At 40.9% G+C, this 19,679-nt stretch overlaps 1 protein-coding gene across 2 annotated transcripts in view; it reads left to right on the top strand.

The window, feature by feature from the left end:
* Window positions 1–19,679, top strand: part of PARG (poly(ADP-ribose) glycohydrolase) — a 137,222-nt gene that overhangs the window by 69,667 nt on the left and 47,876 nt on the right. For both annotated transcript variants that reach the window (XM_053310873.1, XM_053310872.1), the window contains one exon: window positions 16,387–16,466. In XM_053310873.1, coding sequence (XP_053166848.1) covers window positions 16,387–16,466 — 80 coding nt within the window. The remainder of the gene's footprint in view (window positions 1–16,386; window positions 16,467–19,679) is intronic.

Genomic DNA, 19,679 nt, shown 5'->3' with positions numbered 1-19,679 from the left:
CCAATAACGGTGCAAGACATGAATCTGGAATGTTCCCCACTGTCGGCCTTAGATGCCTTCTGCTGGCATTTTATGCCTTCCAAAGCCAACAGTGGCTCTCAGTTGCTTGCATGGTTCGTAGGATCATAAACATTGGCTGTGTTCTGACAAGCTTCTTTAAGCACTAGCTTGTACACCTGCAGCTGGCCTCTTTAATTTTGGTTTTCAGAAGCTGTTCCACTGTGGCTTTTAAAATGCAGTCGTATTTGCCATAGGAGCAAGAGAATTGGGGCTGCTGTTCAGAAAAGAAAATTCTGTGTGGGAGATCAGCAACTGGCAGCCTTCAGTCAAATTCAGTCTTCTAAGGGGTAATTTAGACCCTGCTCCCTTGAGAAGTCTATAATGCTGGGAAAAGTTGAAGGAAAGTGAAGAAGAGGATGACCAGCAGCAAGATGGATGGACTCAATTATGAGAGCACCACTGAGAGACCTTAAAGGCCAAGTTGAAGACAGATCATCCTGGAGAGAATCTATCTACAGGTGAAACTCGGAAAATTAGAATATCGTGCAAAAGTCCATTAATTTCAGTAATGCAAATTAAAAGGTGAAACTGATATATGAGACAGACGCATTACATGCAAAGCGAGATAAGTCAAGCCTTAATTTGTTATAATTGTGATGATCATGGCGTACAGCTCATGAAAACCCCAAATCCACAATCCTAGAAAATTAGAATATTACATGGAACCAAGAAGACAAGGATTGTAGAATAGAACAATATCGGACCTCTGAAAAGTATACAGTGTACTGTGCTTGATTGGCCAGCAAACTCGCCTGACCTGACCCCATAGAGAATCTATGGGGCATTGCCAAGAGAAGGATGAGAGACATGAGACCAAACAATGCAGAATTGCTGAAGGCCGCTAATGAAGCATCCTGGTCTTCCATAACACCTCATCAGTGCCACAGGCTGATAGCATCCATGCCACGCCGCATTGAGGCAGTAATTGCTGCAGAAGGGGCCCAAACCAAGTACTGAATACATATGCATGCTTATACTTTTCAGAGGTCCAATATTGTTCTATTCTTCAATCCTTGTCTTCTTGGTTCCATGTAATATTCTAATTTTCTGAGATTGTGGATTTGGGGTTTTCATGAGCTGTATGCCATGATCATCACAATTATAACAAATTAAGGCTTGACTTATCTCGCTTTGCATGTAATGCGTCTGTCTCATATATCAGTTTCACCTTTTAATTTGCATTACTGAAATTAATGGACTTTTGCACGATATTCTAATTTTCCGAGTTTCACCTGTATGTGGTCGCTAAGAGTCGACACTGACTTGACAACACTTAATCAATCAAAGAGTAACTGTTCCACTCAGGGAGTGGGGTGCACTTAATAAATCAAAGGGTAACTGTTCCACTCAGGGAGTGGGGTAGATTGATTTAAATCATACTGACACATGAAGCTGCCTTCTAGCGAGCAGACCATTTATCTAGTTCAGCTCTGTCTGCACTGACAGGCAGCAGCAGCTCCCCATGTGGAGAGATGAGCAACTTTCAGACAGGGGTCCTTCCCAGTCCTATCTGGAGATGCCAGGGATTGAATCTGAGGCCTTGTACAGTCAAAGCACATGCTCTACCACTGAGCTGTGGCCCCTTCCTGTTTTTGATTGAAAATCAGTCCCCGCCACACCCTGTAATTCTGTATTTCTAAGCATCCATATTAATTGGTTAAAAGTCTCCTTAAGTGGTGCAGCGGGGAAATGCTTGACTAACAAGCAGAAGGTTGCCAGTTCGAATCCCCGCTGGTACTATATTGGGCAGCAGCAATATAGGAAGATGCTGAAAGGCATCATCTCATACTGATGGACAGGGATCCATCTTATTTATTTATTATTTATCTGTGTAAACCGCCCTGAGCCATTTTTGGAAGGGCGGTTTAGAAATCAAATAAATACAGAATACAGCTCATAAGTTGCTCATTAGGGCCAAATATGGTCTCAAATGTTGGGATCATATTTGCTGGTGTGGAGCTATGTGGGATCCCATTCTGTTTCTAAGCATGAGTCAAGGTGCTAATGCTTTCTATGACTTTTAAAGCCCAGCATGGCTTAGGACCTAGAATACAGCTCATAAGTTGCTAATTAGGGCCAAATATGGTCTCAAATATTGGGATCATATTTGCTGGTGTGGAGCTATGTGGGCTCCCATTCTGTTTCTAAGCATGAGTCAAGGTGCTAATGCTTTCTATGACTTTTAAAGCCCAGCATGGCTTAGGACCTAGATTCCTCTCCCTGTGTTTGGCTGCACAGGCTAGGGGTGTGCATGGAACCAGCTGGCCCAGTTTGGTTAGAGTGTGAAGTGCACTCGAACCTGACCGGACCAGTTCGGTCCGGCCCCCCTTCAATACCCACCTCCCAGTTGGGTTTGGTCCGGGGCGGTTTCATTCATTCATATATATATATATATATATATATATATATATATATATGTTAAAAAAAAACATTATTTACCTCTAGCTTCTTTGGGGGGCTTCCTAAAGGCCATGGGGAGTGTGTGTGTCTGTGTCTGTGAAGGTTCCTCCTCTCCCTGCTGGTCTTGGTAAAACGTGGCCCGTTTTACTCTACTTTCTGGCCTGTTCGGGCCTCCGTAAGTAGGTGTGGTGGCCATTTTGCCTGCCACCGCACATGTGCAAATGGCCTTTGTGAGGCCCTGGGCCATGATTACCGTGGTTGGTGTGAGGGGGAACCTTCGCGGGGGACACACACACCCGGCAGACGTTAGGAAGCCCCCCGAAGCAGCTAGAGGTAAATAATTCAAATTTTAAAAAAAAAAAAAATTCGCGAACTGCCAGGGTGGTGGTGGTCCCAGTCCGGATGGACCCACGTGGGGAGCGGGGTGGGTTTCGGTTTGACCCTGAACCATCGAACCCCTGAACCTAACCCCGAACCAGTTTGCACATTTTATTTATTTATTTATTTATTGTTGCATTTATATACCGCCTTTCGTTAAAAGACAACCCCAAGGCGGTTTACAAAAGTTAAAACATTCAATAAAAAGGCAATAAAAAGATCAAGCTAAAAAATATAAAAACATATAAAAAACAGGCATAAAAACAATACAACAGGTAAAAATACACAGAAGCAGCAGTAAAAACGATTATGTAAAAGCCTGGGTAAAAAGCCGAGTTTTAACAAGCTTTCTAAAAGCTGTGATGGAGTCCGAAGAGCATCTCTAGCTCAGGCACTGTGGTGGTTGTAGATAGATACTTTATTTACGGCCAGTGGCCAAAACAGTGGTGGTTGTGAGAAGTTCTCCAGATGCCCCTGCTTTCCAAGGGTGACAACTGGGGAGACGGCCAGTTCAGCTGTTGTTCCCCTTCTATGGAACACTCTCCTTGGAGAGGCTTACCTGGAACCTACTCTGATATAATTCCAGTGTCAGGCAAATACCTTTTTATTTTTCCAGGCCTTCTAAACCACTGTTGACTGTTTTATCTGTTTTTTCTCTTGCGGTGTGCTGGATTTTTAAATCTTGTGAGCAACCTTGAGAGCACTCGTGTTGAAAGATGGGAAATAAATATATAACATAGTTTTCTGCAGGTAGCAGTTACAGAGAATTCTCCAAAAACAAAACAAAAAATTAAATTAAATTATTTTTAAAAGCCAAAGACATATTGGTCCATCTCTGCTAGGTCGCCATCCAAAATAGTGCAAGTGTACATCTCTGCAGAGAAAATGTCAGGAGTTTCTTTCTATTCTTAGAATCTAGGATTTCAGTAAACTGCCACATGTAAGCACTCAAGTAAAAGTATGTGTGAGATGCCCATTGCACTTGCACTCTTTTGCAAAATATAATTGAACACTGAGACTTAGCACCTTTCTCATACTCTTAAAGTTTCTCCCCAGAAAACATCCTTTTAAAATGGTGTAGAGCTTTAACCATTTTAGGTAATAAAATGAGATGACACGTTCAATATGAACATATTTTATAAAAGCTCTGTGTTTGCCAACTTGAGATTTGACAAGGCCATCAATCTGTTTATCAAAACAAGAGACGCTTGGTACAAAAGGTTGAGAAGACAATGTATTTTATTTCCCTTAAACCTTCTCAAGTACACCATTGTTTGGCACCCTTGTGTGCTGATGACAGCAAGCTATTAGAAGTTTTTAAAGCACTCAGTTGACAGGATTGCTGGAAAACCTTACTACATAAATACGTATTGGAACATGGGCTATTTTGCTTACATGTATTAGGTAGGTTTGTCTGCTTTGTAAGACACACTGCTTGTCTGGAAGTTGTCTTGTGTTGCATTTCAATGGATTATCATTTGGTTTGGGAATAAGCATGTTTCTGGGCAAACATGCTTAGAATCAGGCTATTTTTGTAATGTCATTCCATCTTTACTTGTTCCTCTGGCCTCTGTTGCCAATCCCACTTAGATTTCATTCAGTAGTAAGTACATATTCCACAATGTTTCCATGCAACTTTTCTAATGTAGTTCTTCCTGAAATTTAAAAGGCCAGTAAGTAGTGTAAAAAACAAACAAACCTGATGGGTGTGATTAAATCTATCCTTTGTACACTTAAAGATGAGTCCTGATAGTCTTTTAAAAGACATACTATGATATGTCAGGTAGAAAATATTTTGCTTGCAATGTTTTGGGAACTTAAGTGGTTAGCCTGTTTTGTGTATGTTAAAGAACTCTGTTTTAAAAGGAATCATTAGTCTAACTTCAAATTAGACTACTTAGTGGAGAACATTTTTTTTAAAAAAAAAAATCCCGACTTGTAGACTCTTTGCGAAGTATGATACAGGAATGAGTCTCTGGCATGGACACCCCACCCCCACCCTTTTCAGTTATTCAAGGCAATTCATAACATCCGTTACCACAATTACTCCATAGCATGAATAAAATAAAACCACAACCTAAACAGCAGCAAAAACAGAAACTAAGGCGCTTTCCTTCCTTCATCTAACAAAAAGCCTTACAAAATAAATGGGTCTTGCAGACGAGTTGGGGAAAAATAAGAGAAACATTGATGAATCCTTTGGGGGGAGGTATTCTCAGTGGGCAACCACTAAAGAAGTGTTGCTCCCTTTTAACTGTCTACAACGTAACTTACTTGAAGAGGGCTGTCAAATGTGACCTTGAGGTGAGTGGGCTTACACCGGGAGAAGCGCTCTTGCAGATATCCGTCTCAAGTCATGGAGGGCTTTCAGGGAACTAAAAATCAACTCCTTATAGGGGTCTGGAAGCTCAGTGTAGTTGGTGCAGGTCTTGGTTGAATGTGTTTGTGCCTTCCTGTTACCTGCCTTCCAAGACCTGCTTAATGTGGTTGTGTGGAACGGCCGTGTGTGCATGTGAGCAGAAAGAAAAGCATATGGACATGCCTTTATGATAGGAAAGATGGAGCATTTGAATTTCTTTAGTCACAGCTACAGGCTCTAGAGCGTCACCTTAAGTGACGCAGTGGGGAAGTGCTTGATTAATAAGCAGAAGGTTGAATCCCCGCTGGTATGTTTCCCAGACTATGGAAAATACCTATATCAGGCAGCAGCAATATAGGAAGATGCAGAAAGGCATCATCTCATACTGCACAGGAGGAGGCATTGGTAACCGCCCCCCCCCCCCGCCACACACTGTATTCTACCAAAGAAAGTCACAGGGCTCTGTTGGCGCCAGGAGTTGAAATCGGCTCGACAGCACACTTTACTTACAGGCTCTAGACTAAGGGAAGTTTGGTTATAGAAGAACATACCTGCACTCAGCATGTAGCTAAGTATTTGAAATGCTTCTCTTTCTGCAACCCCTACTCTTCCATTTACAAAGGACCAAAACTATCCACTCTTGTATGAAGACCCCCTGTCTGAGCCCAATCATTTTTCACTTACATAAAGTTACATTCACTTTTCTTGGAAAACAACTCGGAATACAAATCTGTATACAAAGATAATGCTTAAAATAGAGTACTTTTCCTTTTAAAAACTAGCACACAAATATTATTGTACAATATTATTGTAATTTCTGACATCATTTTAGTGCCACATCTTCCTCGTGATTTTTTAAAATTGAAGGTAGGGAACATGTACACTAGTTAAAATATATGTGCCTTTATGGAATAGCTTTAAGAAAGGAAATGATTATGCTGCATATTCTGTTTATACAGGGGAATGGAAATCTGATTTGTCTGTAATGTAATTTTCTCTTACCATAAACATCAATTTGATAACAATGAGTATTCTCTGTGGAGTATCTATTTGAAATAATCTGATTAGGGAATAGGGCTCCAGATTATGTCTATGGAAACTGGCTCTGGTTACCTTGTACAGGAGTCAGTTTTGAACACCTGGATGTTTTATGAGAAAGTATAGTTTAGTAGATAGACTTAAAACTTGATTAAACTTGACTATCCCATCCATCCCTTTCCTCAGGCATGAATGGGTTAATCACAATTTGAAAGTAAAACTGACAGTGTTATGTGGTTCTCTATAATATTTATTGTGGCATGAAATGTAGTCTATGGAAGCAAGATGCATCTGATAGGTAGGCTGTAAAAGCTACAAAAGCTCAAGCAACAGTATATTTTAATCCCCCCCTCCCCACTGCTACAAGACTTGTTGCTACGTCTGCTTTACTAGGCTAACTCAGGGCCCTGTTCTGGTCCAGGCAGTACCTGGGCAGAGTTAGGCTCTGCAGGAAATGAGAATGCTCCTAGAGTTAGTCTGACCTAGATGGGCCTAGTATCTGCTAATCAAGTGCTGTATTAGAACCAGCAGGCTGACCACCTAAGGCCCACCTCTCAGCTCTGAGCTGGCAAGGTTTTTAAAGAGCAGGTCCCTGACTTAAAGTTTTATGCTCTAGCAGTGCAGGCCTCCAAGTGCATCTTCTCTTTTAGTCATGGAAGTGTGGGGATGGCGTGTAAGCAGTGGAGAGGATTTAAGGGTTTCACTTGCAATCTGAATGCCTGGCCCTGGGCTGAGTTGGGTGTTGAGTCTTCCTCTTTGGTATGAGTTGTGTGCTTGCTCCCACTTAGACTGGATCTCAGACAAAATTAGTGTATGTAGGATCTCTGCAGTAGGCTCTTTCTGACATGCATCTGTGTAAACGTTTTCTGTCTCAAGAGCTGAGATTTTTGTACATAGGTTTGTGCAATGATGGTGAGGATGGTACTTGTGGGAAAGAAGGCGATAATTTTATAATCGCGAAAGCAGGCTTTGAAGTTCGGCTTTTGCTTTGTTTTAATAGACATTATGTTGACTGCTTGTTTTATGCCATTCAAAACATAAATGTCCAAGTATGTAGGATGGATTCTTAAATGCATTTGCCACATGCTGCTTTGATTTTGCATGCATGTGAGCCCTTATCATACATTGATGCACATGCCCACATGCAGCAGGACAGGCTATTTGCCAATAGTCATTTGAAATCCACAGGTGAGGAAGGCTGCTTTCTAATGGTGTATTTGCATGCTGAGCGCATGCATATATGAGCCTCAATGTGTTGTGTGGGCTCATGTACATCAGGGAAAAAGTGGGGGCGTTGCATAAAAGTGATAAAAGAACCGTCTTTTAGCTGAAATAAACAGCATTTATTTTTATTGTGTGGAAATGGTGTTACACCTGATAGTTGGCTGTCAGCAATAAATATGAAAAGATATTGCCTGTGAGGTTAAATGGTTGAGGTGTGTTCCTTAAGTATGAAGCCATGGGAATCCAAAACCTCTAAGCTACTTTCTATGTAAATAGAGAAACTGAAGCTCGTTTACTTAATTAACTTGAGAAGACTTGCAGCCGCAACCAAGTGTTTGTTTTCTGCAGTGCTTTGTGTGTGACATTGTTTAAAGCTGCTTTGAGACTTTCTCATCAGAAAGCATAACTTCCATTTGAATAATGGGAAGTTCCCCCCCTGCCCCCCCCCCCAATTTTTTAATTAAAGTAATTTACAGGTCAGTGTGGCATGTACTATTAAGATCTGGGTGGGCAAGTGGACAGAGCTGATATCTCTCAGTTGTTCCTGCTTGGTTTCTCAGTGCAGCACCCACATAGACTAGAGGGTTTGCTGTGATCTTTAGGGATTCCATCTCGTTCTCTAGAGTTCCTGTTTGAGTGAGTCTGGATTCTGAGTGTTTGTACATAATTCTGAGCAACAGAGACAAATGGAGGATTCTGTACTGTACCTACCTCCTTGCTCAGTAACAGTCTCCATCTTTAAACTGATGAAGAGTCTCAGACATAGAATTAAGACTCCCAGGTGTGTGGTTCTAGGGGACCTCAACATCTGTGCCAAGGTTCCCTTGTCCAGAAGTGGCTCAGGACTTCATCACTGTCATGGCAACCATGAGGCTGTTGCAACACATCATCAGTCACACATATGACAGAACACCAACTTCATCAGTTACCAGTTTGACAGGAAGATGGTGATGAGAGAATGGGGAATTTTTCATTAATTCCTTTGTCACGGTCAGATCACTTTCTGGTGAGGTTCAGAGTTTCAGTGACCATTTCTCTGTGTAGGAGTAGGGAACCTGGTAGGAAAATCTGCCACCAGAGTAGATTCAGATGGATTCCTGAGAGCTCTCAAGGAGTTTTCAGTTGGGATGGCTGGGCTCCTGTCAAAACCCCTGGTTATTCTGCAATATATGGAGATTGCATTATCATTCCTGAGCAGCCTTTCCCACTGATTAGAGCCTATTTGGCCTCTTGGTTCACCGAGGAGCTGGAAACGATTAAGCAGTTGGGGAGATGTCTAGAACACAAGTGGTAGAAAACTCATGGCAAATGAACAGGTGAGAGTTTGACTCAAGTGGCTCAAGGCCTACTCCAGCTTGGCCCTCAGGGTAATGCAAAGGTACTCCTTGTTGCTTGCTGTGACTTACTTGCCAAGCACTTTGAGGATACAGTTGCTCACATCTACCTGATCTGGATGCTTCTAATTCTGCACTATAGCCCAAGGAAGTATCTAGTTATATGGTCTGATCACATTTTGCAAAATGAATTTCAATTGCCTAAGAATATGGATAAAGTGTTTGGTCAGATGTAGTTTACTCCTTCTTTGCTTAATGCTCATCCTTTATAACACCTAGCAGGAAATAATTGACTAGCTATGTCTAGGCTTGTTTAATGGCTGTGTTTAATGTCTTGCAAAAGGTGGGCCATTTTAACTCCTTTTTAGTATACATCCCAACTGAGCTTCTCATATTGTGGTTTTTAAAAAGTTACATGCTTTCTGGAGTGATTTGACCCTCCAGACTGTCTCTTTCACCTTCCTTTTTACCAGTTCCCTCATTTTTGAGAAGTTTCCTCTTTAGAAGTCCAGCATATCCATGCTGCACTTCCTTGGCCACTCCACTCGTATATAAGCTGAATTGGATCACACTATGGGTCCAGGGTACTTAAGGGAGCACCTTCTTTGTCATGAACCCTGTTGTCTATTAAGATCATCTATTGAGGTCCAGTTACAGTTGCTGCTGGCTTATTTGGTGGCAAATTAGGATCAGAATTTCTGTGGCTGCCCCAGGGCTTTGGAATATGCTCCCTATCAAAATAAGAGCATCTCTGTCTCCTTTTGTTTTTAGGAAGACCCTCAACACACCTGTCTTCTCAGGTTTTTAACTGAAATTAACTTTAAACTGTTTGCTTTTTATGTCCATGAAATTAACTTTTTATTCTGTGAAATTATTTTTACTCTGTTTTATGTTGTGTGTTAAATTGTGTACACTGCCTAGAGACACACACATCAGGCATATATAAATAAATAACTTTTGCCTAGGTATTTCCAACATGTTCTGCATCTAGTTTTAGTTTGTGGTTTTATGGCTTTGTTGGATTTTATGGATACTATTGATTCTATGGCTGCTGCTTTTTATGGTTTTGTATTGGTGTTTTTCTGGATTTTTTAATATTTATTTTATTTAACTTGAATTGTTTGCTCCCCTGGAAATAGTACTGAAGAATGGCCTATACATTTACCAAATAAATAAAATCTGTAAACATCCGTTCTATTCTTAATTGATTCTAATTCACTGCTAGATATCAAAAGCAGTACTTAAATCTTAGGAAGGAAAAGTTAAAAGTGCTATTATTTTGTAGTTGAAAAATGGCTGTTAAAATCATTTTACTGTCAGAAATACAAACAATGCAAATATAAGTACTTTTCTTTCAAGCCCTGTGGTTCAGCCACAAAACAAGGGAATATTTAGCAAACTGAGCATTATAAGAAAATGTCTAAATGAACAATTTTGTCTTTGTATAGAAAATATTTTCAGACTTTTGTTGTATCTTTTGGAAACTGGTTCATCCCACCCCCCACTAATATGCAGACAATTTCCATATAATTTTTTTTTAACAACCTTAAATAGTCTCTCAGAGATTCATGGGTAAAAATATGAGCATAACTGAACCGGGGATAGCTAATGCTGTGCATATGCCCACTGAACAGCTTGAGGCACTTTAAGTTGAACAAATTCCTAATGAGTGAAAAAGATAGCTTTTAAACTCTTAAAGGCGAGTTGTGAGAATTCTGTCTAAGAAGTGTGTTCATGCTGATTAAGAGTCTTAATAGAAAGCAGGGACTTGATCAAAAACTATATACACTGAATTACCTTTGCTAAAGTCTTTGTGAATGCAGTGAGGATTGGAGTAGAGGAAATCTGCTGACTGTAACTTTACCATATATATCAGCAGTTTTGATGATCTGTGACTATAATAATTTTGTATTTAGAAATTGAGGTTGTGGGGTAGTCTTAATGAACTTAGGATGGGCCCTTGTGGTTACTTTCAGATTTAATAACCCATGCAACTTTCCTCTAAGTTTCATGGGTTATTAAATCTGGAAGTAACCACAGGGGCCCATCCTTTGGAACCCTCTGCTGCTCACAAGACTGCTGCGAATGATCAGATATGATCATACTGTTTTGTGATGGAGCTGAAGAGTAGGAAACTGGACATAAGTACAATCTTTTTCTCCTGTTGTGTGCAAAGTGAATGATTATTTATTTCTCTTAAATCATTCACTATTTGATTCAGATTATATCTCAGAGTATTACAAATTTTGGCTGGAAGCTGATGCCAATAACTGGGCATTCCTTATTCTATTTCTAATATTGACTTCAGATCTCTGGCATTGTCTTCTATCTCTTTCTCAGTGTTACTTGAGAATGCTTAAATAAGATCTTCAATTTGATTAATATTGCTGCTGCATTTATTTGAAGGCTAGTACGTCAAAGATACATTGTGGATAGTGGCAGTGGTTAGGCATATAAAAGTTCAGCATCTGTCTCTCTTGACTTAATTGAAGTAGCCATGTGGCAGAACATCTTGCAGTAGGCAAAAGTGGCTTACTGGAGAGAAATATGCACTTGCAAGTAATTTACCAATTACTACATTGTAAAGCCAGGCTTGCATTTGCACTGCTCTGTAATTTGATAAATTAAAAAAAATGAGTTTTTCAGTTGGATTCTTGCATTAGTGAACTAACCATCTGAATTCTAATAATGACATTGCTTTGTTGGGATGCGGTGCAGTTGGGATGGTGAAATAAATCATCATCATCCATTTTCAAAGCAGTTTATGTAGAAAAAGAATAAGAACGTGGTTTCCTGTTTCAGAGGCTCACAATCTTAAAAGAGGCTTACTCTCCACCCCTGCTAATTGGGCAAAGAGGCACCATTTTAATGTGGTGATTGATTCTCTTTATCGAGCAGCGGGAGAGTAACTGGCCCTATCCATCCCCAGCACAGTACCTCAAGTGACTGTTGCTAGTGTCTGTCTTATGTTTCTTTCTAGATTGTGAGCCCTTTGGGGATAGGGAGCTAGATGGCCAGATTTGGCTTTTTTAAAAGCCACATTCTGGCTTACGGCCCATTTGACCCACGAGTATACCCTTTAGGTTCTGGCAACTCTGATAGGGAGCCATATTTATTTATTTATTTATCTATCTATTTATTTATTTATTTATTTATTTATTTATTATTCTCTGTAAAACCGCTTTGTAAACTTATGTTGAAAAGCGGTATATAAATATTTTGTTGTTGTTGTAAAAGAAACCCAAGGCTGGCACCAGCAACAGCCACTGGAGGAATGTTGTACTGAGGCTTAATAAGGACAGTTACTCTCTGTCACTCTCTGCTACATATAAAGAGAATCACCATTTTGAAAAGTGCCTCTTTGCCCAGTTAGTGGTAGGAAACACACACTGGCATTCAGTTTGACTGTCATGCTCTTGCTCAACCTTCTTTAAAATTTGTTGATCTTTGTATTATATATATATATATATATCCCCCCCCCCGTAACAATGTAAGTGTTACTCATTTTGCATTTTGTTTTGTGTGTGCGTATGCACAACAGCAGCAGCGGTGTACAATGGCAGCAGCGGTGGGGGGGACGACAGCAGCAGCGAACTAGAGGTGCAGATGCTCTACGCCCTTTTGTACAGGCTTTGGTTGTCCCAGCTGAGACTTTACTATTAAACCCACGTCTGAGCAGCACTAAAAGTCTGTTAGAAGTTTCAGCAGAAGTCTATTAATATCTGAGATTAGTTTATTTAATTTTTTGCTTATCATTTTTATGGCATTTTTAAAAAAGCTTGTCTTCATTGTAGCTAGTGCTGAAATCAGGATTGCCCATCCACCCCCCGCCACCATCTGTATGTTGCATTATGCTTTTGCATAAGTGCCCCCACAGCCTGATGTGAAAAGGCCTTATCTATATGATATATGCAGAACAAAATTGAGGTGTGTAGACTGGGTAACATCCAAATTAAGTCAGTGTGGTAGAGTTTTATATTGCTTCTTGTGGTATTCCTATTCTTGGGAGAGAGATATTTGCTGCATTAAATTTGTGAGCAATAGATGGAAAGGTAGTGCCTCCACAGTTAAAAACTGTTGCAATAGACATACCTGTCGCAGCTATAGGGGAGGAGCAGCATCAGAGTGGAGTGGGTTGTGCTAAGGGGTTTATTCAGAAACTCAAAATGAAACAGAATGTGGTACTTATACACCAGAAACTATGACGATTACCACTTATGCTTAGAGAAGCAGTATCAGAGGAACTTAAGGAAATGATGGCAAATGATATTATTGAAGAAGTAGAGCAGGCCTGCTCAACTCTGCCCCCCCCCCGCTGTTTTTGGACTACAACTCCCATAATCCCCAGCAGCCAGTAGCCAGGGTTTATAGGGGTTGTAGACCAACATCTGCAGGAGGGCCGAAGTTGAGCGGCCCTGGAGTAGAGTCTTCAGAATGGGTTTCAAAGAAGGATGGTGGTATCTGTCTTTGTGTGGATTTACACAAGTGGAGAAATTTGTTGGTACCCTTACAGCTCATTGAAAAAGTGTTTTATGCCTCCTGAAAAATGATTGTCCCATGTATACCTGCATGCCTTTGATATGTCATTGAGTAAAGCACAGCAAGTGTGAAAAGAGATAAAGTATTGCTTATTCCACAAAGATATGCTAAAGTGGTCTGGACACATTTGTTGGTACCCCTAGAAAAGATCATAAATAATTGGATTAGAGCAGTTTTTCAAATTAACTATTTTCTTTCATTAGTATCACACATGTCTCCAATCGTGCAATCAGTCATTTAGCCTATTTAAATGGAGAAAAGTGGTCACTCTGCTGGTTGGTATCATCCTGTGTCCCACAATGAGCATGGACCAGAGAAAGCAAAGGAGAGAGTTGTCTGAGGAGATAAGAAATAAAATTATAGATGTTAAAGGCAAAGGCTATAAGACCATCTCCAAGCAGTTGGATGTTCCTGTGACAACAGTTGCAAATATTATTAAGCAGTTCAAGGTCCATGGGACTGTAGCCAACCTCCCTGGATGCGGCCGCAAGAGGAAAATCAACCCCAGAATAGGCAGAAGGATAGTGAGAATGGTAGACAAAAAGCCAGGGACAACTTCCAAAGAGATACAAGCTGAACTGCTAACTTGGCAAAGAGGCACCTCTTAATGTGGTGATTCTCTTTATTTAGCAGGGGGAGAGTAACTGGCCCCATCCACCCCCAGCACAGTACCTCCAGTGACTGTTGCTGGTGTCTATCTTATGTTTCTTTTTAGACTGTGAGCCCTTTGGGGACAGGGATCCATCCCATGTATTTATTATTTCTCTGTGTAAACTGCTCTGAGCCATTTTTGGAAGGGCGGTATAGAAATCTAATAAATAAATAAATAATTTTGCTTGGAAATGTTTATTGAACAAACATTCCCCCCACCATGTAGTTTTATGTAAGTCTAATCTTCTAAACGTTAAAAGTTAACTAAACCTATTCCAGTGCTAGAAAATTAACTTGACCTGAAGAGTGTGTGTGTGTGTGTGTGTGTGCACGCACGCAAACACGCACACGCGCAAACACGCACACATGCATGCACGCTTACCTATATGCATAAAAACTGGTCTGCTTTTCTACCAAATAGAATTAGATGGATGGTATTACATCACTTGTCATTCCTAATATTTCAGTAATTCAAGAATAGTTTTTAAAATGAGATTGTATTCCCAAAGGTCTTTTACCATATCTCAGATCTTTTAGTGAACATGCCACAAGAGGCATTCTGTTTCTGAAGTCCCTACAGTTCTTCCCTCTAGGCAAATTGCATTATGTGTTATCCATTGAGATGCTGTTTCATTTTGTATAAAATCAAATTAAGCAATACAAACATAGATTGCTGGAAGGTAGATGACACAGTAAAAAGTGGGGAGGGGGGAACAGTATTTTTTGTTAAAGTATGTGCTGTCTTAATGACTCTATTCAGAAGATGTCTATTATTTTGACTCATAAAAGGATAGGATTTCTTTTAAAGAAACACTAGGTACTTTTAGAGCAGGGTTTTTCTAAAGCTTTAAAATGCACTGAAGAAAAGAAAAGGGGAAACATTCCCTGCATGTTTTGTGCACTGAAATGTCTAAAATACTATCTGTTCTTCCTTTGTAACATAGCCATTGAGGTGTACATTGCTAAAAGTAATTTGTCTTGAGGGTGTCTACAGAGCTCTTGAGATAGTCTAAAATTAGATTCTGAGTTGTTTACCACTAAAGCCAGTTGACATGCCACTGCAGCTGGCTAACCACACAAGTGGTCTGCTCACATGAGCAGTGTTAATAGCTGAAGAGCTAATTTGTATGAAACTGTAGCTCTTTCATGAATAGGACAATTACAGATTTTCCTGATTCACAGGATTTAATTTACTGAGAGAGCCCCTGGTGGCGCAGTGGTAAAACTGCCGCCCTGTAACCAGAAGGTTACAAGTTCGATCCTGACCAGGGGCTCAAGGTTGACTCAGCCTTCCATCCTTCCGAGGTCAGTAAAATGAGTACCCAGAATGTTGGGGGCAATATGCTCAATCATTGTAAACCGCTTAGAGAGCTCCGGCTATAGAGCGGTATATAAATGTAAGTGCTATTGCTATTGGTTCTCTCACTTCGGGAAGTGGCATCTAGGAATTAGAACTTGTCCAAGACTAGTAAGCTTACATTTCTTTTGTCTTTCCATCAGATATTTTATAACATGTTCATAAACGTTATAATTTATGAACATTTATCCCCTGCTAACTGAGCAAAGAGGCACCTTTTAAAAGTGGCGATTCTCTTTGTTTAGCAGGAAGAGAGCAACGGGCCTTATCCATCCCCATCACAGCTTCCCTCCAGTGGCTGTTGCTGGTGCCTATCTATGTTTCTTTTTTTTTTTAGATTATGAGCCCTTTGGGGACAGGGGACCTTCTTTCTTTCTTTCTTTCTTTCTTTCTTTTTCTTTCTTTCTTTCTTTCTTTACCGCTTTGGCAACTTTTGTTGAACAGTGGTATATAAATATGCTGTAAATGACAGCATTATCAAAAAGACTGTGATTGGGTTCAGATGACCAAATAAACCACAGTTTATACTGTTGTTATAAATGCCAACTGAGCTTGCATGTTCCTCCTTCCCTCCCTTTTACTCTCTCCACTCCTGTACACTGATGACATAGGTTGTTTTAAAGCATAGCTTTGTGGCTCATCCGGATCCAGAACTGTGCTCTCTGTGGTTTATAAACCATGATCCAACCAGCATTTAACACCAGGATTTTACTCTGATTTCCAATGCTAGTTTAATTGTGATTTGTAAACCACAGTTAAAGTGCAGCACTGAGCTATGAATTGTGTTAAATATTGATATCACAGTTCACTAATAAAGCTGAGGAGGTAAGGTTTGGAGTAAGAGGAAGGGATGTGCAAGCTCTGGTCACATTCATGGCTGAATAAGCCATGGCTAATGTTCAGCACCAATACTGGACTCACATTAATTCACTTTGACTCACATTTGCTGCCTTAATGTTTATATTTGAATTTGTTGCTACAACTAATTGAATGATTGCTATACTCACTGATTTTCCTTCAGTCACCACCACTCTTACTTTCCTTAGGTTGTTTGAAGGACGTTCACCAAGGAAGCCTGAGAAACTGAAAACCCTTTTCTGCTATTTCAGAAGAGTCACGGAGAAAAGTAAAAACATTTTAAAAAATCCATTGTCTATATCATGGATTGTGTTGTTCTACCTGATCAATTAGCAGATAGATAGATAGATAGATAGATAGATATATTAAAAAAAATTAGTAAGCACCTAAAACTTGCTTAGGCCCTGTGTAGTTAAACTTAAGATGGTAGAAGGTTCCCTGCCTTTGGGAGGGCAGGGAAACATGAAGATGTAGTTAGAATTAGATTCATTAAAAAATTCTGAAGGAAGGTAATCACTGTGATTTTGCTTACTTTGATTGCCCTAATGCTGTGAGGTAGTCATGCGGGGCGGGGGGAGGGGGGGGATGTGACAAGATCTAGCTATTGAAAATGTAATTAATGTAACAAGAAGAGAATAGTAGAAATTTTTTGTCAATATAATGTGGAAGAACATTTTTCAGTGCATAAAAATGTTCAGTACCCTAGAGCTTTCTTAATTCATTGATGTTGTTTTATATATTTATATCTCTTAATAATATGCATAGAATAGTAAGGAAAATGAGATAGATGTTTTTACTGCTTAGACTGCAAAATAATGTGTGTTTCTCCTCCCCTTCCCATTTGAAAAATTACTAGAAAGAGAAAATGAAAAATCTAATTGAATTTTTAAACATAAACCTACCAGGAGATTGGATGAGAACTTCAAGATAAACTGGCCTTATCAGAATTCTCAGACTTCTTTTTTGGTTACTTTCTTTGTGGGGGACATAGTTATATTGTAGAATTATTCAGACATCTGTAGCAGTACTTTGGAGGCATTTCCAAAATGTTTTCCTTCTCTCCTTCTATAGTTTTGAGACACTATAGTACATGGCAGAATATTTGCTGCCTTATCTCTAAAACAAGCCACCTAATGGCACAGCAGGGGAATGACTTGCCTAGCGAGCAAGAGGTTGTTGGTTCGAATCTCTGCTGGTATGTTTCCCACCTATATTGGACAGCAGCGATATAGGAAGGTGCGGAAAGGCATCATCTCACACTGCGCGGGAGGAGGCAATGGTAAATTAATCCTGTATTCTACCAAAGAAAACCACACGGATCTCTGGTCTCCAGGAGTTGACACCAACTTGAGGGCACAACTTTACATTTTTATCTCTAAAACATGAGAATAACTGCTTCAGTCAGCTGGACTGCATATCCTTTTTCCTCCTGTTTGGAGGTCCTCCATGAGAGTACTTATTTTGGTGAGGAAATGTAGTGTTTGAATTGAATCCATAGGAAAACACAGTACTTCCTAAACCGATCTCCAGTACCCATTGTTTTCAAGGCTATGTAAGCCTAGACCTGCTGTTCTACAGTCTCTTATGTTTTGTTATTAATAACTGATGAAGTGTGGTAGGGTGCATAAATTCCACATATTCATGAAAAGATGAGAGATACTTCCTGGAGTATGACAGTTAGCATTGCTGGAATTGAGAAGGTGTAGGCAGCTACATTGTCTTTTACGATAAGGTCAAGTCTGCACTAACAGCCTGAAAGGAAGCCTGTTGCAGTGATGAACACACTAGATGGATCCCTGCCATTTTGTCTTTATTCTGTAGTAGAATCAGATGATACTAGTCCAGTATATATAAAAGTGGCAAGACCCTCATCTTTGTGAAGTTAATGAAAGTTGAGAAAGTTGTTTGAGTTGTAGTCAAACAAAATATATCAGTATAACTTGGTTTGGATAGGGTTTTAAAGATGGATGGACTTCTCTGTTGTGAACCCTGTCGCAGATAAATATTATCTGGATAGGTCTGGTTTTTCGATGTGGTCTCCTACACAAATGGGCTATGCGCCTGCGCAAGACCACGTCAGAATCTAACAAGCTCGATTTCTCCTGCTTTAGGTGGTAACCCCACCCCCAGCCACTATATACGGCTGCACCACTCCTCATCCCCTCAGTCTTTCTTTGTCCGCGCTTCAGCGAACATCGTGAGTCTTTCAGCTCCACAATCTGTTAGATTAAGCCTATCCTGGTTGGTTTTTCTCCTGTTTCTTCATTCTTTAAGTCTATTTTCTTTCATGCGGTGGCGTTTTTTCTGTGCATTGCATTTTATTTCCTCTGTTCTTCCCTCGAGCTCCATTCCCGGCTGAGACGGAGCTGGGTGGCTGGCTGGCCTTCGGCGTGCATGCCGGGCACAAAAAACTTTAAGAAGTGTGTTAATTGTGGAGCTAAGCTCCCCTCCCCCAATACGCACTCGAAGTGCCTCTTATGCTTAGCAGAGTCCCACGTAGTTGAAACCTGCTCGCATTGCCAGAAGTTTATTAAGCAGGCTTGATGTAATAGGGCCTCTCGCTTGTGCGTGACCCTGTGGGATTTGGCTCTCTGTTCTTTGGAAGCCTTACAGCTAAAAAGGTTTCTCAGAATGGCTGCCTCGGTATTGGCGGACCGACCAGCTGTCCTCACTGGAGGAATCAAATCTTCGATCCCGATACTGGGACCGGTGGTGTTGCATGTGGCTTCAGCATCGGAAGACAGGGCACGCTCGGAGGAGCTCCCCATCTATCAGCCGCAAGTGACTTCTCGTTCTTCGCCCTCATCAGAACTGCAATCGAAGGCTAAGAAGAAGCGGTCTAAGGCGACCAAGCGCTCATCGGAAGACCAGGAGCAGCCTTCTCCTCCAAAGAAGAAAGGATCGGGTGAGTCCTTTCCTGGATCTCCTCCCCCAGGACAAGAGAGACGCTGTGAAGTCTTTTCTTCGGGAGGTGGTTCAAGTCTCCAAACAGGAACTGTGCCTGTCACTCCGTGAAGTGTGCGGCTAAGGTCATGGCTACATCTGTGGCTTTGAGGTGCCATGCTTGGCTTTGGTCTTCAGGCCTGCATTTTGAGGCCCATGCCAGAGTGGAGGACTTGCCCTTTGAGGGAACCTGTTCTCGGAGCAGACCAATGATACTCTCCAGAAGGAGCAAAAATTGAGGAACACAGCACGTTCCATGTCTTACGTGTCCCAGTCACCCAAGCCAGAGAAGGCTACCACATGGTCGCCTCACCAGGCTCAGAAGCCCCAGGTACACTGTCATCTGTCCTCAGAGTGGTCCTTTCGGACTAATAAGTTCCCTGCCAAATTCAGGTTGGGTGGGCTTGTTCCACAAGCAAGCTTTCTAGAAACCCCACACTAGTGTCCAGTCCAAGAAGCAATGACTCGGGGTGCTTTGGGAGTCGTCTGAGCCGCTTCGCAGAGACTTTGGAAAGCATGACCATGGATCAGTGGGTCC

The sequence above is a fragment of the Hemicordylus capensis genome, chromosome 3 (genome assembly GCF_027244095.1).
Source record: "Hemicordylus capensis ecotype Gifberg chromosome 3, rHemCap1.1.pri, whole genome shotgun sequence".
NCBI lineage: Eukaryota > Metazoa > Chordata > Lepidosauria > Squamata > Cordylidae > Hemicordylus > Hemicordylus capensis.
This window is presented reverse-complemented; position numbering and strand designations above follow the sequence as displayed.